The sequence below is a fragment of the Drosophila mojavensis genome, unplaced genomic scaffold (assembly GCF_018153725.1).
Source record: "Drosophila mojavensis isolate 15081-1352.22 unplaced genomic scaffold, ASM1815372v1 contig_19, whole genome shotgun sequence".
NCBI classification, from domain to species: Eukaryota; Metazoa; Arthropoda; class Insecta; order Diptera; family Drosophilidae; genus Drosophila; species Drosophila mojavensis.
In genome coordinates, this window is record NW_025318726.1 from 3061125 (window position 1) to 3087749 (window position 26625).

The 26625-nt window shown below is 41.3% G+C and overlaps 3 protein-coding genes and 1 long non-coding RNA gene across 5 annotated transcripts in view; 2 read left to right on the forward strand and 2 right to left on the reverse strand.

Moving 5' to 3' along the window:
* LOC6572228 overlaps positions 1–21815 on the forward strand; it is a 33534-nt gene extending 11719 nt beyond the window's left edge. Inside the window, exons 3-11 of the mRNA XM_032728210.2 lie at positions 14140–14739; positions 16638–16754; positions 16816–17251; positions 17323–17571; positions 17916–18175; positions 18267–18408; positions 18483–18632; positions 18701–18878; positions 18938–21815. Coding sequence (XP_032584101.1) covers positions 14153–14739; positions 16638–16754; positions 16816–17251; positions 17323–17571; positions 17916–18175; positions 18267–18408; positions 18483–18632; positions 18701–18878; positions 18938–21504 — 4686 coding nt within the window. The 5' untranslated portion in view covers positions 14140–14152 and the 3' untranslated portion in view covers positions 21505–21815. The remainder of the gene's footprint in view (positions 1–14139; positions 14740–16637; positions 16755–16815; positions 17252–17322; positions 17572–17915; positions 18176–18266; positions 18409–18482; positions 18633–18700; positions 18879–18937) is intronic.
* Positions 9066–10074, reverse strand: LOC116803721. 2 transcript variants are annotated; one of them, XR_004363783.2, is made up of 3 exons: positions 9948–10074; positions 9538–9663; positions 9066–9435 (listed from the first exon to the last, which is right to left on the reverse strand). It is a non-coding gene; the product is annotated as an uncharacterized LOC116803721 (long non-coding RNA). The 2 variants fall into 2 exon arrangements; XR_006356716.1 differs by having other exon boundaries at positions 9066–9663.
* Positions 21816–22551: 736 nt separating the features above from the next.
* LOC6572227 (protein bag-of-marbles) lies at positions 22552–25220 on the forward strand. Its single transcript, XM_001998333.4, has 3 exons — positions 22552–23872; positions 23929–24299; positions 24361–25220. The coding sequence occupies exons 1-3, from the start codon at positions 23481–23483 to the stop codon at positions 24876–24878; spliced, it is 1281 nt and encodes a 426-aa protein (XP_001998369.1). The 5' UTR covers positions 22552–23480; the 3' UTR covers positions 24879–25220.
* Positions 25042–26318, reverse strand: LOC6572226 (protein takeout). Its single transcript, XM_001998332.4, has 4 exons — positions 26192–26318; positions 25894–26131; positions 25666–25805; positions 25042–25613 (listed from the first exon to the last, which is right to left on the reverse strand). Exons 1-4 carry the CDS (start codon positions 26265–26267, stop codon positions 25306–25308), a joined length of 762 nt encoding a protein of 253 aa, XP_001998368.4. The 5' UTR covers positions 26268–26318; the 3' UTR covers positions 25042–25305.
* Between the last annotated feature and the right edge of the window lie 307 nt (positions 26319–26625).

Sequence of the window (26625 nt, forward strand, 5' to 3'; positions counted from 1 at the left end):
CCAATTCAAACAATCGCCTTAACCATAAATGGACGGACTCCATTGGCACGTGACGTGTGCGGCAGATGTTGCTTTAGCTTAGATAGGCATGCTACACCAGCTTAGATATATAAATATATACATTTTGGTATTCGAATATATTTACAAGTAAGAAGGCTCCAGTCGAGACTGCTCGACTAGGAGATACCCTGAACCCTCTCAGCTGATATTCTAATCATTCTGCACTTCTTTTATGCACACATGCATACACATGCGTCCACACGCACGCATAAGCCTGCGCTCTGCTAACTGCGCAGTAAGCAGCGACTGCGCTTGGGCTGCGCTGCAGTGTGGGCAATATTATGAGAATTTATTTGTTGAAAAATTTCTTTTGTAGACATACGATCTTAATGAAACTTTCAGAGCGTAATCATATAGTGAATATGCGTTTTTTAAAAATTGGGGGAGAAGGGGGCGTGCTATCCAAAATCTGTAAATTACAAAATCTTTGTATGTATTAACTTTATATGCCTTCTGCCCGTTACATACTTTTTCACAAAACCATTATACCCTGATTTCCCATTTTCAATGGGTTCAGGGTATAAAAAAAAACCAATAAGAACGTTGCAGTCGGGCTTTACCAACTGCAGAATACTTAATCACATCCCATCAGCAATTCAGTAGCTAAGTTTAGCTCTAATACTGTAAAATTCAGTTTTTCCCGATTTGCCACGCCCTTACTGGGCGTTGACATCGCATTTTTGGCCAGTTCTTAGAACAAGTTTACGGTAAGCTATCTGCAAAATTTGGATGCTTACGCTCAAAAAATGTGAAAATCACAGCGTATTTTTCGATATGGCACGCCCATAAAATGGAGTTTGGGTCATCGATAGAACAGGTTACTAGTAACTCAACTATCCAAATTTGAAGCTTCTAGCTCATAAAGTGTAGGAAGTAAATTGCGTTCATACAGACAGCAAGACGGACATTTCACAGAGCCAACATACTCATTTCACTTTCGTGAATGAGTATATTAATAGAAAAGAATCTTGCAGTCAGATGCTACTGACTGCATAATACTCAATGTTGGTCTAAAATCTGCTGGTTCTTGAGGATAAAAACTTTTGAAGATGTGATTTGGCAATTCCCAAATGAGCGAAGGTATATACCTTCGATAGTCATTCGTTCATGCGATAACAAGGTAAACATTCCAAAAAGCCAATATACCCTCTCATTTCGGGAATGAGTATAATTATACATTTTGGCAAATTTATGGACGGCTGCTGTCCGAGTGCGTAAAAAAATGTAGAAAATCACATTGAAAAATGTGTAATAAAATAGAAATAATATTTATAGCTGAGACGTCGAAGGGTCTAAAAATATCGCACACATACACTCACACACAGATGCAGACACTCATCAGTGATGCCAACTAAGTCTAGCAAAAAAGTCAGATGGAACCCGTGATGGGCTTATCTGAAACATTGTATATGGTAGTATCAATAATATTTGTATATATTAATCGATATATGTTCATGATCAACTTAATACTTTTGGCAGAAATTTTCCTTTTGTTTGCTGATTTTGATTACAGATAAGGTTCATTCATTTTTCATGTTTGTATATGATAATCAAATCCAATTTGAATATTCTATACTGTTTTCATGTGAAATATAAATAACTATTTTTTATCCCATATACATTTGAACAAATAGGAAAAGTTTTCGAATTGCGCACGTACATATGCCATTTTTTGTCAGCTCAATTTAAAAAGGGTTTGATCTCTCTGCAGGAAAATGCTAAATGGGCAGTACTGAATCAACAGCGTCAACGGCACCTAACATACACATACGCAATCACACACATACACGCAGAACTAAGCGAAGCAACAGCGTCATCGGCAGCCTCAGCGGGCTCCGGTATATTCCATATTCTCACCCCTACATAGTCCCATTGGCCCCGTTGACCAAGTGCACGATTTCCCATTCATGCAGCGACGAGACCTGCCTCAGAGACTCAGAGTGATAGAAATACGGAGAGAGAGAGAGAGAGAGAGAGAGAGAGAGAGAGATGAAAAGTGATAGAGAATGAGAGAGAGAGACAGAGAGAGATTGACAGCAATGACCCAACTCCACACGGCAAAGCAAATCCACTTGGCAGCAAATCGTTGGAGCATTTTGATTTAAATCGATCGATTTTGTGGCTGAGCTCATTTGGCGTAAAATAAACTTGCGTCGAGTCAATAATCCCTTTCGTTCAACCACACTCACCCACCCAACCAGCCACAGCGAAGTGTTGGCCATTGTTTGTGGTATTTTGAAATACACACACTCACCCTCACACGCACAGGCACAGGCACACGTGTATAGCATTCGTTTCACAATTTGACTAGCTGAATTTTTCTGTTCGCACTTGTTAACAAATCGTTGCGTGTAAACAAAAATTACTTCAGACGAAAATTACAAATGCGTGGCATAAACAGCCAAAGAGCCAAAGAGGTGCACGACACCAACGCATCTCCACCTGTCCTGCAGCACACGTTTATTGATTGCATTTCCATTACGTTACGTTAAATTTAGCTGGTGGAGGCACCTCAAAGCGTATTTTCTGCTTTCACAGTTGGCAGTTGCGCACTTTCTTCTTCTTCTTCGATTTCAAATGCTTCTTTTTTGCATAGACTGAACGTGACTTTTAAGTCAAGCTCAGCGAACGTCATTCATTCATTGGTTCAATAAAGTATTCCATCAGTCAATCAGTATTTCGTACTCTTCGCATACCCTATTTAACATGTTTTGGCTATAATGTATGTAACCGGCAGCTGCAGTCGTATCCGATGACCAATCTCGGAATTGCCTTAAGCCATTGGATACTCTTTCATTTTCATGAAATTGATTATTAAAGAGTTAGCATCCAGCAATTTGGTATAAGAATCTATTCCCAATTAATATGTTTAGGCTTAGAGCTAAGTTAGGAGTTCAGCGAAAGTTAGTCTATTCTATATATCCCTTATATAGAAATCAGCTCAGTGTTGGGTATCTGCTAGTTGAGCAATGCCGACTGACGTACACGATTTGTTTGTCTGTGCGTGTGCGAGACTTATCTGACGAGGCTGCCAGTAAACCGGAAGTTGTAATTAATGTGTGCCTTGGGGGCGTTTACTGTCAAGTCCTATGAGTCCTGCGAGTCCTTTGAGCCGTCGCTCCATCTCTTTGAGTGGGCGTGTGTGAGTGTTTATATTAATAGCCATGGCAGCGCTTTGTCAGCCAAGCGACTGGCATTGACGATACCTGAACATGGTTCGCACTGATAATGAATCAATGGGCAAACTTGACTGCCTGAGGATGGCTAACACTCGTCACCGTGATGAAGATGAGAGCTCCCCGTTTCTGTATGTATAAGTCTGTATGTGTGTGTGTGGGGAGGTTGCTGACATTGCATTAACAGGAAATACTGCACGTTTATTACACCTTAGCTATTGTCTTGTTTCCTTACCCTGCTGCAATTTAAGCTTAGTTATGGCATATCCAGTTACGTTATATTAAATTTGATTAATATACATAAAGCATAACAAATTCGTTTTAAATATTTACATATTTTAAAATTTTAAATAAATTTAATTTCGTTCCCCATTTAAATAAGTAAAACTATTAAATTTTCCTAAAATGTAAAAGTAAAAATTTTTGACAATTTTTATACCCTGAACCCATTTTCAATGGGAAATCAGGGTATAATGGTTTTGTTAAAATATATGTAACAGGCAGAAGGAGGCGTGCCGGACCCCTCAAAGTATATATATTCTTGACCAGAGCCACGAGCTGAGCTGTATTAGCCCTGTCTGTCTGTCCGTCCGTCCGTCTGTACGTCTGTCCGTCTGTCAGTATGTTTGAACGCGTCGATTTCAGAAGATATAAAAGCTAGAGATGTACACCATGCGGATATCGAGTTTTGACTTAAAAATCGATAACTTAGCCCGTTATATTTTTATCGAATAAAAAATTATCGAAAACTAGTAATAAATTTATATCTGCTACATCTTTAAGGCTGAAGTCGCCAAATTTTTAATGTAGATTCATATGTACTTTATAGAATTTCGATTTTTGTCCAAATTTACCCCCCACCCCTATATTCACCGCCTCACCCACATATTTGTAATAGGCGTATTTCAAATACTAGAGACTTGTGCTTTGGCAAATGCATATCCACGCTATAATCATAATCTGAAAGTACACCCACAAGAAAAGTTATTAAACACTTAAGTTCTCATAGTAGGCGCGCACTGCAGCCCATGCGTGTTTATGTGGGCGTGCGTGTGGGTGTGCATGTGCGAATAACTATTGAAATATCAGTTGCTGGAAGGGTTCAGGGGATGTCGTAGTCGAGCAGTCTCGACTAGAGCTTTTTCACTTGTTACTAAATAATGTAGTCACTAAACTCGGATTTTAAAGCGGACTTCAATGTGGATTCATACCGTTTTACGCGACCTTCAATACACGCGTAATATATAATCTGCTTTTGGATAATTATCTACAATAACTTAACTGTAATATTTTCTAACTAAGGCTCAAAAGCTGTAGAAGATTCAGCTAATTGTGCCACCACTCAAGAGAACGCACTTGTTTTTGATAAATAAGTAAAGGAGATCAACGGTAACTCAATTACCTACTTTTGTCATTTCGAACTTTCTATAAATATTGATGTTGCTGACGCATGTATGTATTTATCAATAAAAACTATCTACCTGCATTAAGAGCGAAATGGTTTTTTTGCGGACAGTTGAAATTAGTAATTCCATTTTAATTGAAGATCTATCAAAATTTTATCCCTGTGCAGAAAATGTCAGAATTTCACATTGACTGAATATATATTTTTTACTTTGCTTCATTTTTAACATTTAAATCAATATATATATCATTAACTTTCGGTTATACTTAATATATACATATATATATATGCTCATTCCATCAGGCCGTTGTAACAGGTCACATGATTCCTTCTACAATCTATATTCAGCTCTATATTTGTATTCATACCTGAGTATATACCCTTATGCCATGCCCTGTTTGTGCATGGTGCTCATTCGCACGTGATTGTGCATTGGGAATCAAAGTTTACTCAAGACGAAAGTTAAAATGGACAAGAAAACGAAGAAGAAGATGTGTCGCTTAATCACACTAAGTATACCTGGGAGTGGATTACTTTCTCCAGATGTTTTAATTTGGAATTGGAACAGTTTCTTCCTCGTCAGTCTTATTATAATAAGAGTGAAATTTAATCTTACGACACTCGTAGAGCATACGATTATGACTGAGTTCTTCATTGATCTCTTATTGATTTTAATACAATGCCGAAAAATTCGCCTTAATATTTATTTATTACTTTTGAAAAAGGGTTTGTCTGGCCTCATTTGCACGCGTCGTTTTGCCTTCCTTTCTGCTTCGCCTAGCTTTTGCAAAATATTTGTCAACTTGTCTGCATTGGAATCTGTGAGTGCCGTGCAATAAGTTCAAAGTTATGCCATGAAGTTGACTTCAGTTTGAGATTCCGTACTTCTACCAGACTCTGCTCCAGTCTGTTGTTTGTGTGTGTGTGTGTGTGGCAAGGGTATTGGCATTGGCAGCGTCGACGACATTGTTCTGTTAACTAGGCGGGGGGGAGAGGGGTAAAGGTCAAATGACTCTTCATTGATAGCCTAAGTCGTTCACTTGCTGCGTCTTATTGTTAGTGCCGCCTGACTGGAAACGCCCAACAGCTTTTCTCCCTCCCGTCTCCGTCCCCCATTCAGCTTAGCCCCGTGACCGCAGGGCTAAATTGCTATCGGAACGCCCTCGATGTATGCAGTAAATTGCTTGCTTGCCTTCAATACACATCTACACACCTACTGCTCGGGTATTGCTTGACGTGTAGCATAAGCGCCTATTTCCAAGGCGGTAGAAGATGAGAAACAAGTTGTCACCTGATCGAATTACCTATACACTATCAATTAATGTTAAATAAGTGAAAGTGACCTATTGCTCATAAAAGTTTGTCTGCGGGCCAGAATTACGGTACGGACGCTATAAGAAGAGTCGTTAACCGTCGTAACCGAATGCTACTGTACTGTAATTTTATTTAGTTATGAACCAGCCCATATCAAGTAGTTAGATAAATAAAATTCAATTCATAATAATTTTGAAATGAAATAGCAGTCTATATAGACTGTAGAATGTCTAACATTTACAAATATACCTTATAAATAATGATATATATGCTGTGTTATTAGCCAATGATGACTGCTCCACATTCTGAAAGTAATATTCTCATTTAATCAATATGGTAAATTGGTCTATTGGGGAACACTTCTGGGAAACCGAGCACTACGAACGATTTGTGGATGGCCAAATCGAAATGACATTATAGTTTAGTGAGCAGGCAAAGCTCGTTGGCTAAAGGCAAAACAAATGGCGCACAATTGGCTTGGCCAATAAACCGTAAAACCGTTAAATTCACAAAATCAATAACTCGGCCTCTATTTGAAACATTTGGTAGCTGGCCGCATGTCCCCCACGCGGGCTGCATGCCGCATGCTTCTTGCTCGAAAATAAAGGACGACAAATTGCTGTGGGGTCTCGGTCCGCACATTAAACAACTTTGCAATTTGTGTCCATTATTTTGAGCAGCCTCCAAGTCACTTTAGGTCGCGTGGGCGCGAACAGGGCTGGGGGCGGCAGGAGACGTTTACGAAAATGTTGTCACCTGCTTTGGCATTGAAATGTTTCACAAGTTGCTTTTAAGCCATCCCAATTCTAGCAAGACTCGCGCCTCCTTCTCCCCCTCCTCCTTGTGCGTGTGTAATTGTGCGTGCGTGTGCTCGTAATTGTGTCAAGGAGTTCATTCATAGACATTAGCGACAGCATCGCGTATAATTGTTGTCCCTATATATCTGTATGTCTTTGAATGGGTGAGTGTATTGAACCATGGAATAAATGAGCAAAATTTTAGATCTGCTAGAAGTTCGTATATCTTGTAATAAATTAGTATTAGAAAATCTATCAAGTTAATAATTACCTATTTATCTAAAATTATCCATGAAAATCATAATTAAATCTTAATTTGTTACTTTAAATTTATTGCATAACAGTTATTGAAGCTGATTACTTTACATAATTATCCTCCTTCCGAATTAACATATATTAGGTATCAACTGCTTACATAAAATATTCAGTTTCACAGCTTAGCTGGGCTCAACATTTCTGCTTTACAGTTGCAGAGCTTACCTAACATATTGATGTTATCTTAACATTGATATTTTCAGAAATAAATGAACAGCGAACAGTTGAAATTTTTCGGTTACATCCATTGTAGGCGTGAGCCTCATTATTTGTCGCCTGTATCATGCGAGCAGCTGTTAATGATATAGCGGGACTTTTATGCTCAGAACTGACTCTTACCTCTGTGTTGTTGTGCTTGGCTGTTTCTCGGTGCCATTTGGCTGGTTGAAGTGTTAGTGGGCCATTTTAAGCAAATGTCGCACTTTAAAAACAAATTGCCAACTCTTATATGCGTTCAGGGATTTGTTTGAGGCATTCAAGTGTTGTCTGCTCCGAACAGCTCTTAAATTGTTGTTTAAGTTCCCCAATTGGAAAATTTAATTCGGCTTGTTTGGTAAACATTTGTTTGGATATGTGCGAGATTTGAGTTACTTTGAATTGCAAATTGCTTTTGCTCTTAGCGTTCAATTAACATATTGACAAACATAATGGTCAAATGGTCAATCGGTCGATTTACCACGTGCTGTTAAGTATTTAGCACACGTTACGTATACGACACATTGTGTCAATATTGAATACAATATTTGTACGGTTGGACCCAAATATATGAATAAGGTGAAGTTTGAACATACAAATGGATTTAATACAATCAAATTAACTGTAGAGATGCATAATGTACAAGTAAATAAAATACATATATGTATAAATACAACAGTAAAGCTCTGTTAAACTCATTAATGATATATAAGTATGTTGTACATGCCATGAAATAATAGTATAATAAATACTCTGTATATATAAATGTATATATAAATTTCTCATTAATATGTTTTTATAAAGCCTTCGTTATAGCAATCCGTTGTATATCAGAAATATCCAACGTACATATGAAGATATTTTAAGACCTGGTTAAAGGCCAAGTAAAGGCCTCTCTTTGCCGCAGCACTGGCTGTTAGCACTTTAGTTGGCTGGGAAGAGAAACCGCCTTAAGGCCAAGCGGAGGTCGGCTCGAATAATCCTCTTAGGCATTGTGAGCAACTCGATTCGTGACACCAGAAAAATGATTCCACATGTGGCTGAGCACGTGCACGGCGAAAACAAGGGCCAAAGTATGATGCGTATGTGGGGAAACGAAATGGGAATGCGAAACGAAATGGGCAATAGATTGAGGATGTCAGGTCGTGGAAGTTGAGGCAGCCAGCTGATAAATACGTTGAAATCAATCAGGGTAGTCAAAAAGCCAACCTCCATGAGATGTGGCTTTTGTACGTGAAAATTGCATTTCATTGCTCAGGTGAGAGGCGCGACACGCCAGGTGGTTCGACAGCATTTGTGCTGCTGTTGCATGTGACAGTTGTGTTTGTTTATTAAAAAGTTTTGTCAATACGGCATGCCATCGTGTGTCACTTATCCACTTACTCATGGTTCCACTTGCTCTTTCGCAGTCAATCAATCGAGTGTTGCGGGCTGTCTTCGATGGATGTGTGATTAGGTTTTGTTACTCAAACTTGTTAAAAGGTCATTACCAGATCAAGTTTGCCATCCATATGAGTGTGTGTGTGTGGCTTGGTCATTGTTGTGCGCGTATATCAATTAAAAGTTCAACCCAGCTTGATAAATGATGCGACACAGCGTCTGCAGAGAACCAAACAAAAGTTGTGCTGTCCTGTGTTTTCTCTCATTGAGTGCGAAGCTCTGTCGGGCGAACTAAATGTGTCTGTTAATGAGCCGGATTCAAAGCATGACCAGAACAAGCTGTAACATTCAATTATTCTTTGAGTTCTTCACCTCTAATATTATTAATTTATAGTAAAAACAGCATAACAAATGAGAGATAAGTACTCTGTAGCTATCTTTTATTGATATTCCATTATATACTGTTTAATTATCTTCTAAAATTTTCAATTGATATTTATCTATATAATCGTACATATAATCATATATAATCGTACATCTGTACTAAAGAGAAATATAAATTACAGAGGTGCATAAACTAGACAGAACTTAAGTGATTGTTAGCTTTCTTCAGAGATTTAAGGTAAACCCAAAAATGAATTCCTCCTGCTTCCAAGCATTTTCAGGCGCTTTTTCTGTCAAGTGTAACGATAATTAAAAATATTTGACATTTTTGGGTAATGTTGAATGAAAGACAATACAAAATTCTTTCAGTTTAGGTGATGCAATTGAATGTGGTGGTAATGTCTGAAGACTGTGTAATATTCACGTAAAGTACAAATGTAAAATATATATATGTATATATAAGTATGGTAGTAATATTTTCAATAAAAATGAAAAATCTCAAGGCACTTACTCGAGTCCAAGTCTCTTTCTAAGTTGAGTTATGCAGTCGCCCATAGCTATCCTCAGGACTGTCTATGCATTAATGGATGAGCAATCATTTTCAAGTTTTATAGGAGCCAACGTTCATAGCCAAGATCTTGCACAGATTAAAGAGTTATGTCAACTTTAATTAATAAGTTTATCCCTAGTCTGTCAATGACATCACTTAATAGAGTTCAATAAATAATAAATGAATAATATATAATAAAAAATAAGAACCACATAATAAATAATAAAATATAAATAATGTATATACATAATAAAAGATAATACATAATAAATAATAATAATGTAGAAATAATAAAATATAAAATATAGCATTATGATTCGCCCTTCTCTGATTTATATTTTCTTAAACTGGTGGGCAAATGCTCAGCTCACCTTTATTTTATGCCAAGCTGCTGCTACTGGTTTCATCTCGAATTTTTATCGCTGACTTTGCCTTCAGCGCGAAAGCCAAGTTTTATGATTGAGTTTTTTATCAGCGCTTCGAGCATTTTATTATGGATATTCCTGCCGGCAAGCGGTTGGAAATTTATTTATTTATTGGTTGGCGTTGCCGACAGTTTTGTTCGTGACATTTTTAAAATCACGTTCAACTACCACACAAGCTCCATGATATATTTTGTTGACTATACGGGCGACGAGCTATGTGCGCATACTTATAACGATCTCGGTAAATGACGTGCACACGGCGGTTATTGCAATTCGGTAGGCAGCTCTGGCTTTACGATTCCAAGCGACATGCCAGCGCTACATAGTATAGGTTACATTTTGGGTGAGTGTCGCGAAGTGGGCGACAACATTTTCCACTTTTACTTTGAGCGAATCGTAATCAAAGTGAACGACGGTCAACAATGACAATGGCAAGAAAGTAATTGCCGTCGAGCAATTTGAATGCAATCAAGTAATGCCCTCAGCGCGCATTATGCTTGATAATACAGTCTGCCCTCAACAAAAGAGATATGTGTCTCTCGTCTTATGCACTTTTCATATATCACAAACTGAACAACTGAAGAGAACCAACCGTTGCACCGTTACATGCGAGTTATATGTGTTCTAGAAGTGGAAAAGTTGACCAACCCCATGAAAAAATTTGTATTTTTTTTTTAATGAAATTTGAAAAAATGGTTGTAAAAATAATAATAAAAAAAAAAAATATATATATATATATATAATCAGATATTTACGACCTAATATTATTTGATATATTGATATTATTCAAGTGGGATTTCCATCTATTTATAATATTCTGTAGGGTATACAGACCGGACCATGCAGCAGCTAGACAACTTTCATTTCTTGATATCATTTTATTATTGTAATTTCTTTTCAATTAACAATGCGAGCAACGTTGATCATAATTGGTAAAAGCAAAAGTAACGAGCGCCATGTTGAGCACGGGGCTCCATAATGCAGCATTATCTATAGATAGCATTGCCCGCGAGCTCCCCACGCCGTGCTGTTTGATAATGGAAAATGGCAGCTTGGCAAATTGCTGCCCGTATTTAATAAGTACAAATAGTAATAAAAACGAAGAAATGAGACAAAGATACTAATTGTGTTTAATTTCTTTTGCTGTGCAGATTTTTGCTTGATAATTGAATAGAGTGGCGGAGGGGGCTCTTAGGATGGAGTGGGGCAAAGGGATCTGTAGAGCTCTCACAGGTTGGTTTTTGTGTGGCTGATGGAACTGGAGCAATTTGTGCTATTCAATATGGCGCTAGCCGATGTAATTTGTGACATTCTATTTTTTTTTTTTCTTTTTTGTGCTTTCGCTCACATTTTTTATCGCCTTATCACGAGGTGTCGACAGTCGACGACATCTTTTCATTTCTTTTCATTGCTCGCACAATTTCCGCAACGCCATTTTACAATTGTCCACAGCCGGGTCTTGCTTGATTCTTGGCCAACTATTGCTCTTCTCTCTCCGTCTCTTGCTCTCTGTTTTGATCTCTCTTTCTGCTTGCCGGTCTCTGCATGAGCATTTTACAGCTGTCGCTGCTGTTGACACAAATCATTCGCTGGAAGTGTTTCCCCTGCCCCTTGCCTCCTTCCCATTCCGGGCTGAGCTCCGTGACCAAATGTATCTAGCACTCGTATCGCTTACACTTAGGTTCAGCACAAAAGCATTTACTGCAACCACATCACAAAATGTTAGTACACCTTTTCGATTTTAGTTTGAATAGTTTTTTAAACGCATGTTAACCTCAACTAAATAAACTTAGATATGCTTAACTTCGCTCAAAATGAAAAAGAGAGTTTATTGAGCATTGACTAAAAGTTTGCTAAAAAATTTATTATAATAAAATTTAAGCAATATATAATAAACTAATTAAATTGTAATTGAATGAATAAATTTATTTGGTATTATATTTGACAACATTAAAATTTCGTGTGTTATCAAGCAGAGCATTTTATTTAACCGGCTAGTTTAGCATTATTCTTCAGCTTTTGCTGGCCAAGAAATTGTTCACAGACATTTTTAAAATGTTCTGAATGCCAGTGAACAGAGAGGCAAGGCACAGCACAAGCTAAATTATTTGCAAAACATTTAAAATATGCTGATGCATTAGCTACAAAAAAACTTTATCAACATTTTCGCACTTGTCTTCTTGTCCCCACTCCAAACAAAGACAAATTCAAAAAGTGCTGGACAAAAAAAAATGTAATTCAAAACATTTTTCAAATGCTCCAGTTTTTCTCCTCTCTCTCTATCTACTTATAAGTGTATGTGTATAGAGTTCCCATCTCTCTCTCCCCTCTCTCTCTCTCTCTCTCTCTCCCTCTCTCTCTCTCTATTGTGTTTGTCTCCCTCTTTCATGTGCATATGTGTAAAGTTGTTTACAGCACAAACGAAGAAAAAAATTTAAAATTATATTCGAAGCAGAGGAGAGAACTTGACCATGTCGTTGCCAGTTGGCAGCAGTTGCCGTTGTTTGCCAAGCCGTTACTTAGCTCTGCCTCCTGCCTCGTCATCGTCGTCGTCATTTTGTTCATCATGCTCATCATCGTCTTCGCCAGCTACTGGTCCTTAACGGCGTCGCTTAATGAACATCGCCCTGTTTGCGCTCCGCTTACCGTGCCGCATTTATTGATGCCACAGCTCTTTCTCTCACTCGCTGTGTCCCTCTCTCTTTCTCTGTAACTTACTACTCCAAAAGCAGATCCGACTTCAAGTTCGCCAGAATGAAAGCAAACAATCACATATATTCCATTGCAGTTGTTGTTGTTTTGACTAGTTGTCACTCTCTGGCTCTTTGTTTGGATTCATCCGGGCGTTGACATATCTCTGTTGCTATCTGTGCAGGCCACAAACGCAAAACTCGTTAGAAAAATGCAGCTCATGTAAGCACTAAAAAATATCAAGAGCATTCAGTCCTGATTTAAAATTATTCAACTTTCTGCCAAGGTAAACAAAATGGTAAAAAGTTTTACTGTTGAAACTATGAAATAAATTCAAAAGTTAAATATCGTTCGCTTTGTAAACATTTAACATAATTAAAACAACCGTTACATGCAAAGCGCCCAAAGACCCCAATTGCAAGTGCTTAAGTTTTAATTTAATCTTATTTTTATCCCTGATAAATTAATAAAATATCCGTTACCAATTCTCAGCCTCCGCCAAACACAACTTTATTTTGTATAATTTAAAGAACTAAAATTCAACCGTAGATTATCACGCCAAATAAGGCTCTAGCAGCTTAGCCTGGCTAGATTACAATATGTATGTATAAAATACCTAATTCTGAGACAGCCGCTTAAGAGCTTTGGTCAATTACCTGAAAGCGCTTCACAGCATTAGAACTCCAAGCTGGCAGCATTAAAGCCGATTTGGTCGAGCTTAAGTCTTACGCTGAACGCCTTTTGGCTGCTTTTGGTTAAATAACTGAAAATGCTTTCGCGCACTGCGGTTGGGTTGCTGGGCAAATTATAATCATGGCAGCAGCGCATGCTGTTTACAATATGATCAACCTAAAGCTTAATAAATGTTAACGGAGCTATGAAGCCCGCTGTCCTTGATCCAGTGAGCCAATTCAAAAGTTGAGTGAAAAGCAATTTGGTACTCGAGCCAGTTTGTTTATAGCTAACTGTATAAAGCAGACAGTTTAATCTGTTATACTGGACTAGTTCAGCGGCCGTCCTGCTCCCACTTGTGCAAGAGCTGCAAAGTCCAAATCCGAAATTGTGTCATAACATTACAAGCAAGGCGCTCAACTTGGCCCGAGCAAGTTTGCGCTGAACCTGAACCTATCCCACAGTGTATCTGCTAGTGATCTCAGTGGCAGTCACAGTCACAGTCGCAGTCACAGTCTGGGATTTGAGAGACCTGTTTTGCAACTACGGCCACACGTTGACGCAAAAGGCAACGCCAATGCAGATGCAGCTGATATGTTGACTTATGGGCCATCCAGGCGCAGCCCGACCCAGCTTATCCAGACGAGCTTGTTTGCCAAAGTGGGTCAACGTTGTGGAATGTGATTTGTGACCAACTCTCACGAGAGTAAAATGTGTGCGCCTCAACTCCCATTCATCTCTATCTCACTCTCTCTCTCTCTTTCTTGCATGGCAGCGAATGTGTTTCAATGATGTTACTGCCTTCGGGGCGTTCGAATAGTGATGTATATCCGTTGCAAAATGTCAACACAACAACCGCCTCAGCGTCCAGCGTAGGCGGATCCAAGCCCCTGTTACTGACAAGAACATCATCGCCACAGTTGACGACGCTGCAAACGTTAAATGGCGGAGGCATCGGAGGCGGTGGCGGCGCCAACGCCCACACAGCTCTGCGCACCAACTCCTCCGCCGCCTTTGCTGCGACATTAGCACAAGAAACGGCCGGAAGTCTGCCGGGGACCGGAACACAGGCGACAGCAACGACGTCAACAACAGCCTCGGCGACGACGACAACAACGGCAATCTCGACGACAACAACGGCAATCTCGACGACAGCAACAGCGACAGCAACAACAGCGGCGGCCAGTGTGAACGCCGTTAACACGGATTTCGGGGCTGGCGCCCTCTATGGCCCGATTTTGGGACCAAGCCATGCGGGCAACGCTCCCATCGGAAATTGGGGTGAAATTGATCGCCACTTGGACGCAGTCCAGGAAAAACTCAAAGCTGGCTGGACAGTGCATTTGGCAAAGGATGGCAGGCTCTATTACTGCAAGTAAGTGACAGTATATACAAATGTACATATATATATATTTATAACTATATATTTATATATATATGCAAATTTAAATAAATAGTTCCAAAAGCTATATCTATTCAACGAGCACTCCAATTTAAATGAAAATATTAATCAGGTTATGTTTTTTTTTTGTATTTTTAAATAATTAAATTACGTTATACATATGAATAGGATATACAATTTATATGTGTGTTTAAATATAAAGATATATGTGCGCTACATAATACAAACAATAATATACACATATTAATATGCACATTACATTTATTATATAATCTAATGAAAGTATTATTACATGATTCTGCTATAATCTGATTTAGCTTTGGGCTTTCTTCATTCTTAGTGGTTGCATGACTTTAAATCGATCCGCTCGCATATTTCTTTATGAATTCATATTTCTTTATAATTGGCTTTTAACAATACAAAGCCTGAAGATAGCATTTCTGATTACAGCCTATTTTTCAGTCGAAACAGCCCCAGAAATATATATTCATATACATATACATTGCTATATAGGTTAATTAAGTTTCGCATTGTGTCTTAACTTAATTTTTGTAGGCTTTTTGGCATTTAAAATACTCTTAATTCCTGAAGGTATATGGAATTTATAATGCAATTCGTAATACATCTTTTTCAAGTTTGTTAATATAATTTTACTATTGATACACCCAGAAAATGTTGAACTCTTTAGTACCAAGCAATCAAATATTCAGAGTTAAATTTGTATATGATAATGTGTTAAAAGTTTCAATCTGAAACCACTTTGTATCTGTATTATTTACTGAATAAAATATAATTGGGTTCTGAATTTCAGCTGATGTCAAATCATACAATAATTTTATAAAAAATATTAAATATTAAAAAAACATATGTAATATACATATAAATAAATGTAGATATCCGTATCGTTTGCAGAGTATTAATAAGCCAAACACCCACGCTCATGGCCTTTGTTTCAGCCGAGTGTGTCCTTTTCAAAGGATCGGGTCGGACTGCCGGGCTGGCTGACTGCCTCTCTCTGACTGAATGCCTGGCTGCTGCACATAAATTGATTATGCACGAAATTCTATTAAATAATTTTACACTTTGTTGCACATCAAATGCCATAAGAGCTCAGGGCACGGACGAGTATGGCACATGCGGCATGAGGGTATGCAAATGGGCCGCTGGGTGGGTTGCTGGTAGACAGTCTGCCTCTCTGAATGAATGAACAATGGTTGGGTTTGGCATGGGCTCCACCAGCTACTGTGGTAACCAGCTCTCGGCTGTCGGCTTTCGGGTCGCGATTCTCGCCTCTCAGCCGTCGGACAAAGTGCAAAACTAATTATCTCAATTGTGTGGTACCCAGGAAATGAAGAAAGACAGCAACGGAAGCCACCAAGGTGGCTTGGCCTGAGCGCACGATTATGTCATGGACATGGACATGGACATGGGGCAGGGACTGTCCTGAGTTAGCCCGATTATGGCTGCACTTTGTTGCAAAGCCGAGCAAATAACCCAATTAGGTTTGATTAATCTCAATTGAAATGCATTTCGCCGAACAGCACACAAAAATGGGGCCGTGGACCAATTGGAGGGGGAAATTGCTTGACGACAAGTTCAGGGTTGAGTGTTTGCCTAGATATTTTAGATCATACAGCAATCGGAGAGGAAGTATATAATAATGCACCTCTGAGAATCACATAGAAAAGCACTAACCAAATTATAATCATAGCGTAAGCGACTATTGTACCTCCGATTATTATTTAAAATAAAGTCAAACAAATTTCAATTGATTCATTCAAAATCATTAACTATTATTTTAAGCTCAGTTGTAAATTCACAGTTACTTATTGACATTTCTTCCCTTTCTTCTCATAATATTTCTCTGATAGCCACTTGACGCAGTCATCTGGTTGGCTGCCCGCCTGCGAGGATTGGAGCAAGCATGAGGAGCTCTCCTACGGCTGGGAGCGTGCCATAGATTCCAAGGGTCGTTCCTATTATATCAAGTAAGTAGGCCTCAACCAAGTGGTGTATAACCAACATTACAATTTCCTTCGCTCCGCGTAGCCATTTGAATAAGACGACAACGTATGAGGCGCCGGAATGCATACGCTGGGACGAGCATCCGCCGGAGCCACGGCTCGTGCAGCTGCAGCGCAGCGCTAGTCTCGGCTTCGGCTTTGTGGCGGGCAGCGAGCGGCCGGTTATTGTGCGATTTGTTACCGAAGGCGGGCCCAGCATAGGAAAGCTGCAGCCAGGTGATCAGATACTGGCTGTTAATGGGGAGGATGTGAAGGATGCGCCACGGGATCATGTCATACAATTGGTGCGGGCCTGCGAGACGCAGGTCTCGCTGCTCGTCTGCCAGCCCATGGCGCACTGCGTGTTGCCCGGACGGAAGTCGACGCTGCTCTCCGCCGGCAAACGGGCCAAGCTGCGCACGCGTCCGAGTCGAGTTCGATTCGCGGAGAGCGTTTGCGTCAATGGAGCGCCCCTGTTTCCGGTAAGTCAAACTCATCCTGGATGAGTCCATTGTAGACTGTTATGACATTGCTTTCGGTCACTTTATTGCAGCCCTCGGCCTTCTCGCTAGGCGACATATGTGTGCCGCCCATGGCAAATGTGCTGAAGGTGTTCCTGGAGAACGGACAGACCAAGTCGTTCAAGTATGATGCCACCACAACAGTACAGGATGTGGTTAGCTCGCTGCTGGACAAGCTCTGCCTGTGCTGTGGTGAGCTCTTCAGCCTGGTGCTAGAGCATGTCAAGAGTCTGAAACGCAACAAGCTCACGCTACTCGACCCGCAGGAGTCATTGGCACGGGTAAGTCAATAGGCGGACTATTATAGATCCACTTGTAAAGTATATATACATAGTCTTGATTCGCTTTACCAATACGTCCGCCCTATTGTCCGTATGAACAGGTCGATCTCAAGAGACCTTACATTTGAATTATGGAAACTTGTGTACGTCCGATACCATCCATTTATTTATTATTGAACAGTTCTTGTGTTAGTTTATTTTCCCCAAAAGATGAAAGCTAAATAATTGTTGTACATGCATCCACTATTAGAGGCTAACCACATCGGTCAGCGTATCTTCCCGTCGTGTATACCCGTACAAAGCAACTTTGCCTGTCTGTAATGCATATTGTATTGCCTTTGCAGATTGCTGCCCGACCGGGCGCCCACAAGCTGCGCTGCCTATTCCGCATCACCTTCGTGCCCATTTCGGCGGCAGAGCTGGCCCAGAGAGATCTGAACGCACTGGACTATTTGTACATGCAGTGCTGCAACGATGTCAACCAGGAGCGCTTCGCACCCGAGCTGCAGCCGGAGCTGGCTTTACGTCTGGCCGCTCTGCACATGCATCAGCATGCGCTGGCCAACAACTTTGCGCCTGCCAAGCTCACCGTCAAGCTGGTCGAGTGAGTGTCCCGACAACAATCTGCATTTACCGCTCCTTGACACTTTTATCTATCTACCTCTCTCTCTCTCTCTCTCTCTCTCTTTTACTAGACGTGAATTTGGTCTGGAACGCTTTGTGCCCGTTAGTCTATTTGAGGGCATGAAACGCAAGGAGCTCCGTCGACTCATCTCACACTTCTTGAAGGTCAATGCGGAGATGACGGGGTCCAGCAAAGTCTTAACTCAGCTGCAGGTAAGCTAAAATTAAAGTGAATATGCAGGTGTTATTCGATGTGAATTTTGTGTGGAACATTATCGTGTTTGCAGGCGAAGCTCCATTATCTAGATATAATCGCTAGTTTACCAAGCTACGGCGCCAAATGTTTCAGCACAAACCAAAGAGAGGGCATGGAGCGCGTTCTGCTCGTGAGTCCGCGCTTCGGTCTAAGCCAAATATCCAGCGCACGCAATTCAGTGGTAAGCAGCGACTGTATATTTTAAATGGATAATTTTTACATTACATTCGCATTAACAACCAACAACAGCCACAGCCCATTTCGGCCATAGAGGACTTTACGCATGTCGTGGTGCATCGCGAGGACGACATCACCTGCAGCGTCTCGATCTACATGCTGGGCGATCGGGCTGTCAAGTTCATAATGGAGGATCGCGATGCGTGCGAATTTAGCCTGGTGCTAGGCGGCTACTACCGCCTGCTGACAGGTAATGCAGTACAGTGCCTTAGATTCGAGTTGGCTTAAAGCAATGGGTCCTTTTTTTAGGAAATGTTCTAAACGTGCTGCGGGAACGCGAACCGAACGAGGAGGACAATGCGCCCGCCTTCTTGTCGCAGCACACGGTGCTGCCGGCTAGCTGGAGCTACCTGTTGCCCTTCCACAATCGGGCGCACAGCGTGAACTTTCTGATTACGCCACCATATCACCCAATGCCACAGCAGGCGGTGCTCTCGCAGCCGCAGCCCGTGCAGCAGCAACAGCAGCTGAGCTATGCGACCGATCTGGACTTGCATAGCGTGATGGCCACCGAGCTGCTGGAGGAGGCGGCCAAGGACTCTGGTTTAAGCGACAGCAGCGGCAGCAACTACTGCAGCGAAAGCCGCACTCAGCTGGCGGTAGAGGCGAAGAACGAACAGGTACTGCGCCGAGTCCAGGAGCTGCAGAAACTCGTTCAATGCTCCGAACAGTATCTCAGCGAACAGGAGCAGGAGCTGCAGCATGTGCCGTTGCAGCAGCTACAGCAGCAGCAGCGGGAGCAGACGCAGCAGCAGATGGGCCAGAGTGTGGCTATGCTGGAGTTCGACAGTGACTGTGACAGCTTGAACAGCAGCAAAGTGTCCTCCACGGAGGAGAGCAACCACGTCAGTCAGCCCTCGCTCAAGCACAGTGACTCGCTCACTCTGCTGGCCGAGACGATTAGCCATGAGCTGACCGGCATAACGCAGGGTCTCAATGCCATACCGGAGCCGATCTCTGCATCCGCACCGCCCACACCTGCCACACCCAAGCGCAAGCCGAGCCTGTGCAGCACTTCCAGTCCACGGCCTCAAAGGAAGCTCAATGGCTTCAGTCAGCTGCTGAGCGATTTGCAGGCTCTGGGCACAGATTTCTCGCAGAGCGAAAGCGACTCCGAGTCGGTAGCCTCGCCAGCCCAATCGCCAACGACTCGACGGCCCCAGCAGCTGCTGCAGGCGGGTAGCAAACAGCAGCAGCAGCAGCAGCAGCACCAGCAGCTGGCTCAACGCAGCAGCTTTGGTCTGCACAGTCCGGATGGAACACACTTTGGGGCTGAGACAAAGGACTACAATCTGCGCGAGTATCTGCAACAGCTCAAAGAGATCAGCAATGTGCCCGACACAGATGTCGCTGCTCGCCAGCTATCGGAGATTTATGGCTTCGAGGTGCGCGAGGATACGTTCATTGAGACGGACACGGACTTAATTGATCTACGTGCCATACCCCCACCACAGACGCCCGACGAGCTGGACTCGCTGTCGCTGCTGAATGCGGCGCCACCCAAAGGATTTGAGGGCAAGGCCGAGGAGTTGGACAGCTTTCTGCAACAGATGCTGGTGGCGCCGCCCACGCAGAAAGCAACGCCCGCGAAGGAGCTGACACCCGAGGAGATCATGTCCTTCATTATACCACCCCCGCCAAACCTAGAGGCGCAGCCCGAGCGACCCGAGGAATGCCTCTACAGCAATTCGGTGCAGGCCAAGCGCGAGTTTTTCCAGGCCGTTGCCAATGGCAACAACAGCATCCAGCAGAACAACCACAAGGACCAGGCAGCGCATGTCATTGAGTATCCCACCGTGGAGCGAAAAAGCAAATTCAGCTGCTGTCCCACATCCAAAAAGGAAGAGGCAGCATCACTCGAGGAAGCAGCACCACTGCAGCCGCCACCGCGCACCCCAGCCATAGAGCAAACGACTCCGCCGCCGGCGCGTCCACCCAAAAGCGCGGAGCTGCTGCAGAGGTACTCTCCCAAGAAGCAGGTGCGAATCGTCGGTCATCAGCCGGTGGTAAGTGTGCCGCTGCGTGAGCTGTGCCCGCCACAGCTGCCCCCACGCAGCAGCCCCACAGCCAGCTCGGAGCCAGCCACACCGCAGACTGCAACTCCGGCTACATCGGCGGTGAGTGCGCCCAAGAAACCCCCGCTGCCACCCATTGCCAATCGCCCACGCCCCGTCAATGGCACGCCCACACCCGTCAGCAACACATCTCCGCCTATACCGGCCACCACCCGCCTACCCAACGCGCATTCCAATGGTGGCCAACCCACGCTGCCGAAGAAGCCTCAGCAACTACACGGCGAAAAGCTATTCATCAAGAATGGACACCTTATCGACGGCGAGGCGCTGCTGGCCAAAACGGATGTGGCCATGGCTGGGCTGCTGATCAAACTGGACCAGGTAGCCGCCCAATGCTCGGCCGCCCAGTCGGCTGGCGGCGGCACCAGCATCGATGAGGATAAGTTCCAGCGCGCGCGCAACGAGCTGACGGAGCAGACTTTGGCCTTAGTCACAGCCAGCAAATTTCTGGTAGCCTCCATGTCCGACATGACGCTGATAAACCTACCCGATCACCTCACCTCTTGCCTGACGGCTATCCGACGCATCACAGAGCTGGCCCAGGACATGACGCGCCACACCTCGGCGCCGCTGCAGACGCGCAACATCGTGCTCAAGGTGCACGATGTGGCGAGTAGTTTCCGTGAACTGGTTGGCGTGCAGATCGGACCCATCGGAGCGGGCCAGCTGGCCCTGCAGGCAGAGTGTCTGGCCAATGTGCTGGCCACCCTGTTGCGCAGTCTGCGCGTTTTCTCGCCCTAGAAGCCACTCTGACCCGATCCTACAAAGAAGCATGAGCAGAAACATTAAGTCGACCTAGAAGCGAACGCGACCCGATCCTAGAACGTGATCCGAACCTACGCCCACGATAACGACAAGGACATATCGCCCGCCCCTATATCTACTCAAATATCAAACTTAATACTAATTAGCTAAATACCTTATATCAAATATACCCTACTTATACAGAATCTGAAACTATTTTACAGGTAAAAGGCAACGTCAGAGAGTCGTTGGTCTGACTTTAGGCTAACTAATAATAGCGGAAACTCGAACATAACCAAATCTATGAATACATACATACATATATCGTGTTCAGATACATATATACGAGTATAACCAAAGTCAACTATATAGCAACAATTATGTTTTCTTCACTGAGTCCTATATTATCTATATTTAGAAGGTGTCATATTTTATATTGTAAATTAGCTTTTGGTAATCTTGTTTATAAGTTTCGCAAGAGTTGAATCTTAGAGTTCTTCCATGCAATTCCAAATTTTATGTTGAGTTTTCATTTTGAAAAGGAGGAAACTTTTCACCGGCTGAACACGATTTTAATCCACATAATAATCAATAAATAAACTTCTATGGAACCATCAAATCTAACTGCATGCAACTATCTCGAATTTGAATTTCTGTGTAACCTCTTTAATATAAATCTAATACTAAAATACAATAACAATAATTTCTAAAATACAAATAAATCTTTCATCTTTTTACTATGTATCTAATTGTTAACGCTAAACCAATTGAAGCAACTTCATGACTTGAGTGTAGACCAATTTATATACATATGTATTTGTAACTTAAAATCTAAAAAAAAAGGAAAAAAAAAACAAGAAAGAAAAAAACCAAAAACCAATATTATAATACAATGTTTATGAAATGTGTTTATTTTTAAATTACGGCATTAGTATATTTTCTTATGTACATATATATATATATATATATATATATATAATACATATACAATTTACATAAATTTCATATGCATACTAAATACATACTTACGTATACATACATACATATATATCAAACAAAACAAAAAGAAAATTGACCAAACAATAATCAAAATTTTAACTTGTGATATAAAAAATGAATTAGTGGAAATCCAATGTTTTGTAAGTGTTTAAACTATTTTTTTGCAATACTAGTTTGTTGATGCTCCATTATGATTTATTGTTATTGTTTATGTCACATTTGATGTAGTCTTTTATTGAAGTACAAGAATGCGCACTAAGTTGTAGCTTTACTAATCTATAATCGTCTATTGTTTATTATTACAGCAATAATAATAATTTAATCAATCAGAGGAGAATATAAAACAAATTTCGTAGTGCTAATCCAAACTAAATGGTTTTTTGTTTCTATTTTGTTTTCAATTCTGGTAAACATATAATAAACATAACCATTTGCATAAGTAATACGTACACATATACAAATATAACTACAAGTAATAATACATATTAAGTATACATATTAAAAAGCAAAATGTACAATGTAAAACATATAACTGTTTATGTATATCATACAAAATTAAAACATTACAAATAAACTCAATAAATACACCGAAGGCACGATTTTCAATCAACTAAATCATAAATCTTCAAATACATATTACTTGAAATCAGTCTTGGAAAGCGCCACAAACTGCGCGCTCTGCAATTACACATCTCTGTAAACTTTAATACATTTAACCACTGTTATTATCGTTTTCACATTTCAAGTGCTGCCCAGTGCGAATAATGGCTGATGAGTAAATATCGATAGGCAATCGATCATCACTAAGGCTAACAGACGAGACTGTTTGTCTGCAGCGCGAACTTTCGCGCGGATTTCATTCCGTTCAGTACTTGAGTAAAACTCGCAGACTAGACAGCTTGGCGCTCGCGGGTTTTTCTTCAGGCGTTACTGAAACTCATTTTTTGGCGCAAAGTTATTGAAACTCGTTAGAAATGAATGAAAATACAATCGACGCTGAAGATCAGCAGCTAAACTATAACTTGCAAAAGCTTAACTCGGAATTGTGCTTCTTGATTGACGACCAACAACCTGTGCAGATTGCGGGTTGCAGCAAAGGCGGTGCTGCTAAGAGCGCTTTGCAAGAATTTAATCCCAGAGTGCACGAATTAGCATTCGATTCGAGTGCTCCACAGTTTGAGTTTCATAGATTTGGTTGCATTGAGTCACGGCTCATGGGAAGGCGTCAGATCCTATCGAGCAACACTGATCATCAGAAGAAGCCTAAATCAAATGCGATCCAATATGCAAACCTACTGCAAAAAGAGAACATATCGGTGGAGCTTACCATGGACCAGATTAAGTTTATTGAGCTGTTTGGCAACTGGTGAGTGCGCCAAAGCGATATCGATAACAATTTATATTTGAAATTCATTTATGCAGCCGCGAGCGTAATATTGTGTTGCGCCTGATCAACTTGTTCAAGTCGCTGCATGAGCTTCTCAATGCAGACTTTCCCAGTCATCAGTTGAACTCAGTACCGTCCGATTATGTTTTCGAGTTGCCCAGCAAGCACACCAAGCCGAAAAGTTTGAATCTACGGCATCAAGTGCATGTGGTTTGCACCAAGTTGGATCGCTTCATTGGACGGCTGCGTCGCATACTGGAGTCCAATCGTCACTTCGATTACACCAAGTACGTTGAATGCGATCAGTTAATCAATGGAACCGCGCAGGGCCTCCGAATTCTTAAGCAATTCACAAATGTTGAAATGCGTCAACGCAATTTGCATCTTATCGGTCGTTTGGCAAACGGTAAGCTTTTATTTAAACTAGATATTAGATTCGAAATTCGATTGAGCCCATTCATCCTCAGAGAATGCTGCTCAGATGGAAATAGTGATGGAAGATCTGCAAGAGCGTTTGAAGTCTGCTCACATTCACGTGTATGTATTCAATTGGGAAATGGATCTAGAGCATCGTTATTCAGCAACCATGACAGCCAGTCTCGAGGAGATGAATAAGAATGCTTTGGCATTGGCGGCCGCAGAGTCGCATGCGGATCAGTGCCGTCAATTTAGTATTGAAGAACAGCTCCTTGCCGAGCAGTATCAGCTGCGCAACGTGCTCAGTTGTGCCAAGGAACACGAGGACTTTTTAACGGCACTCCTCAACTCACCCGAGAACTATTTCCCACCCGAGATCATTGATTTGTGCCAACCACCCAAGATCATGAATAATATTTACTTGCCACCTTTGCCACCTGTATTTATCGATGAGCTTGCAGACGGCATAGAGAACATGGTCTTTGGTGTCGACATTCTCGGCTTGGCACCATCATCACCGCCCAGAGTCAATCATCGCTCCCATGTTCCCAAATGTAATCGGGCTTAGAGACTCGAGCGAGACGGAAATTGTTTACATTGATTAAACAAGTCACACATAAAAGCAACATATTTGTCGACAATTTAAGAACGGAATGAATCGCATCATAGATTATAATCACCATTGAAACTTAATGCAGAAGAAAGTATTTTTAGTTGTAATTGAAATTGAATTAATTTTGAAATACTATTTTTATTTTTAAGTAAATTAGCAGAAGCTATAAACCCATATTACATTATACGATTTTAATGAAAAGACATGTTTAAAATTAACTATTTATCTACAATTTAGGGAATGTTCTTGCACTTAATGAAAATGTGTACAATAAAACAGATTTGTTTCATCCTAAAACCATTTATAAATCAATCAATCTAGAGTAAATTTCTTGTATAATTTCTTAAAATATAATACAACAGCACGCCAGTATATAACGCACTTAAGGGTCTAAGAAGAGCTGCTCCAGGGGATATTTGGATAGGGCTTTATTTAAAACCGATTTGAAGATCAGACCCATAGCACCGAATATATCAGGCTGTAGTTCACTGAAGACCTCGCGCCAGTTTTCGTTGATCAGGACATGAAGATTGTCGCTGAGATCCTTCTGGCCGTTAAAGAGATTATTCAGCTTGTAGGTAGCACGAGATGGCTCCAATTTAATCTTAACCTCAATCGCCTTTGCATAGGTTTGCTGCGGACCCTTGGACACTGGTACGAATTTCGCAATGGCGCTGACCTTGACATTATCTATGAATCACATAGACACTAAATGTTTTACAAGTTATGAGCTTATACAAACCCAGGCTTATCTCCGCATCGCCCTTTCCGACAATGGGCAGTATCAAAACTTTACCATCTATGCTATAGGGACCCTTGAGTGTTAATTTGGGTGAAAACATTTCGAGAACAATCGGGCGACCTAAATCGCGCGTGAAAGCGCTGCCGGAACGAATATTATCAATCATATGAGATACGATCTGCTCATATTGGCTATATATATATATGCACGGATTTACTAATCACTTACGAAGTTCGCTTAACTTGCGAGCTACGGAGACCGACCAATTCCGCATTACTGAAAGTCATATCGATGCTAACTGGACTGTTGGGGTTTTTGGCAAGGCTGAACTTCTTGATATGCAACGGATCCAATTTAACCAATCCCAGCTCTTTGATACCTGTCGTAGCAAAATTATTGATCACATAATTCATGCCATCCAGCAAGCACTTTTCATCCGCAATTTCGCATTTCGTAATATTTCCAGCTGCAAGACGGCTAAGCCTTTCTTTGATTCTGATCGACTATTTCCATATTTAATACTTACGTAAATCAGAGCTCGAGCCGCAGGAGTACATATTCAAACAACTGATGATTAATAGGGCAATTATAAATATATCCATTGTGAAGTGATTTTTCTAAAATGATGGCGGGTCTGACTTCGGAAAGAAACTGTGGGAGCTACTTCTAGGTGTTCCCTTTTATACGGCATATCTGTCGCGAGCAAGCTATTAAAAATACATATTTTATTATTATACTGCTGTATTTCAATTTTATCTCAGCTTTCTGCTCCCCAGTTGTTGAGTTACTCATTCGACTCGTAAACTCATCGAGATTTCGTGCGTCTGCTTAGGCAGCTTATGTACACACTTTTTCAAATTACCGACACCTAAGTATGGGAGACATTTTGTTATATATGCATATATATAGCATCTTTATTGTTTCAACTGTTGATCAATCTGAGTCGTTTTTATTTTAGTT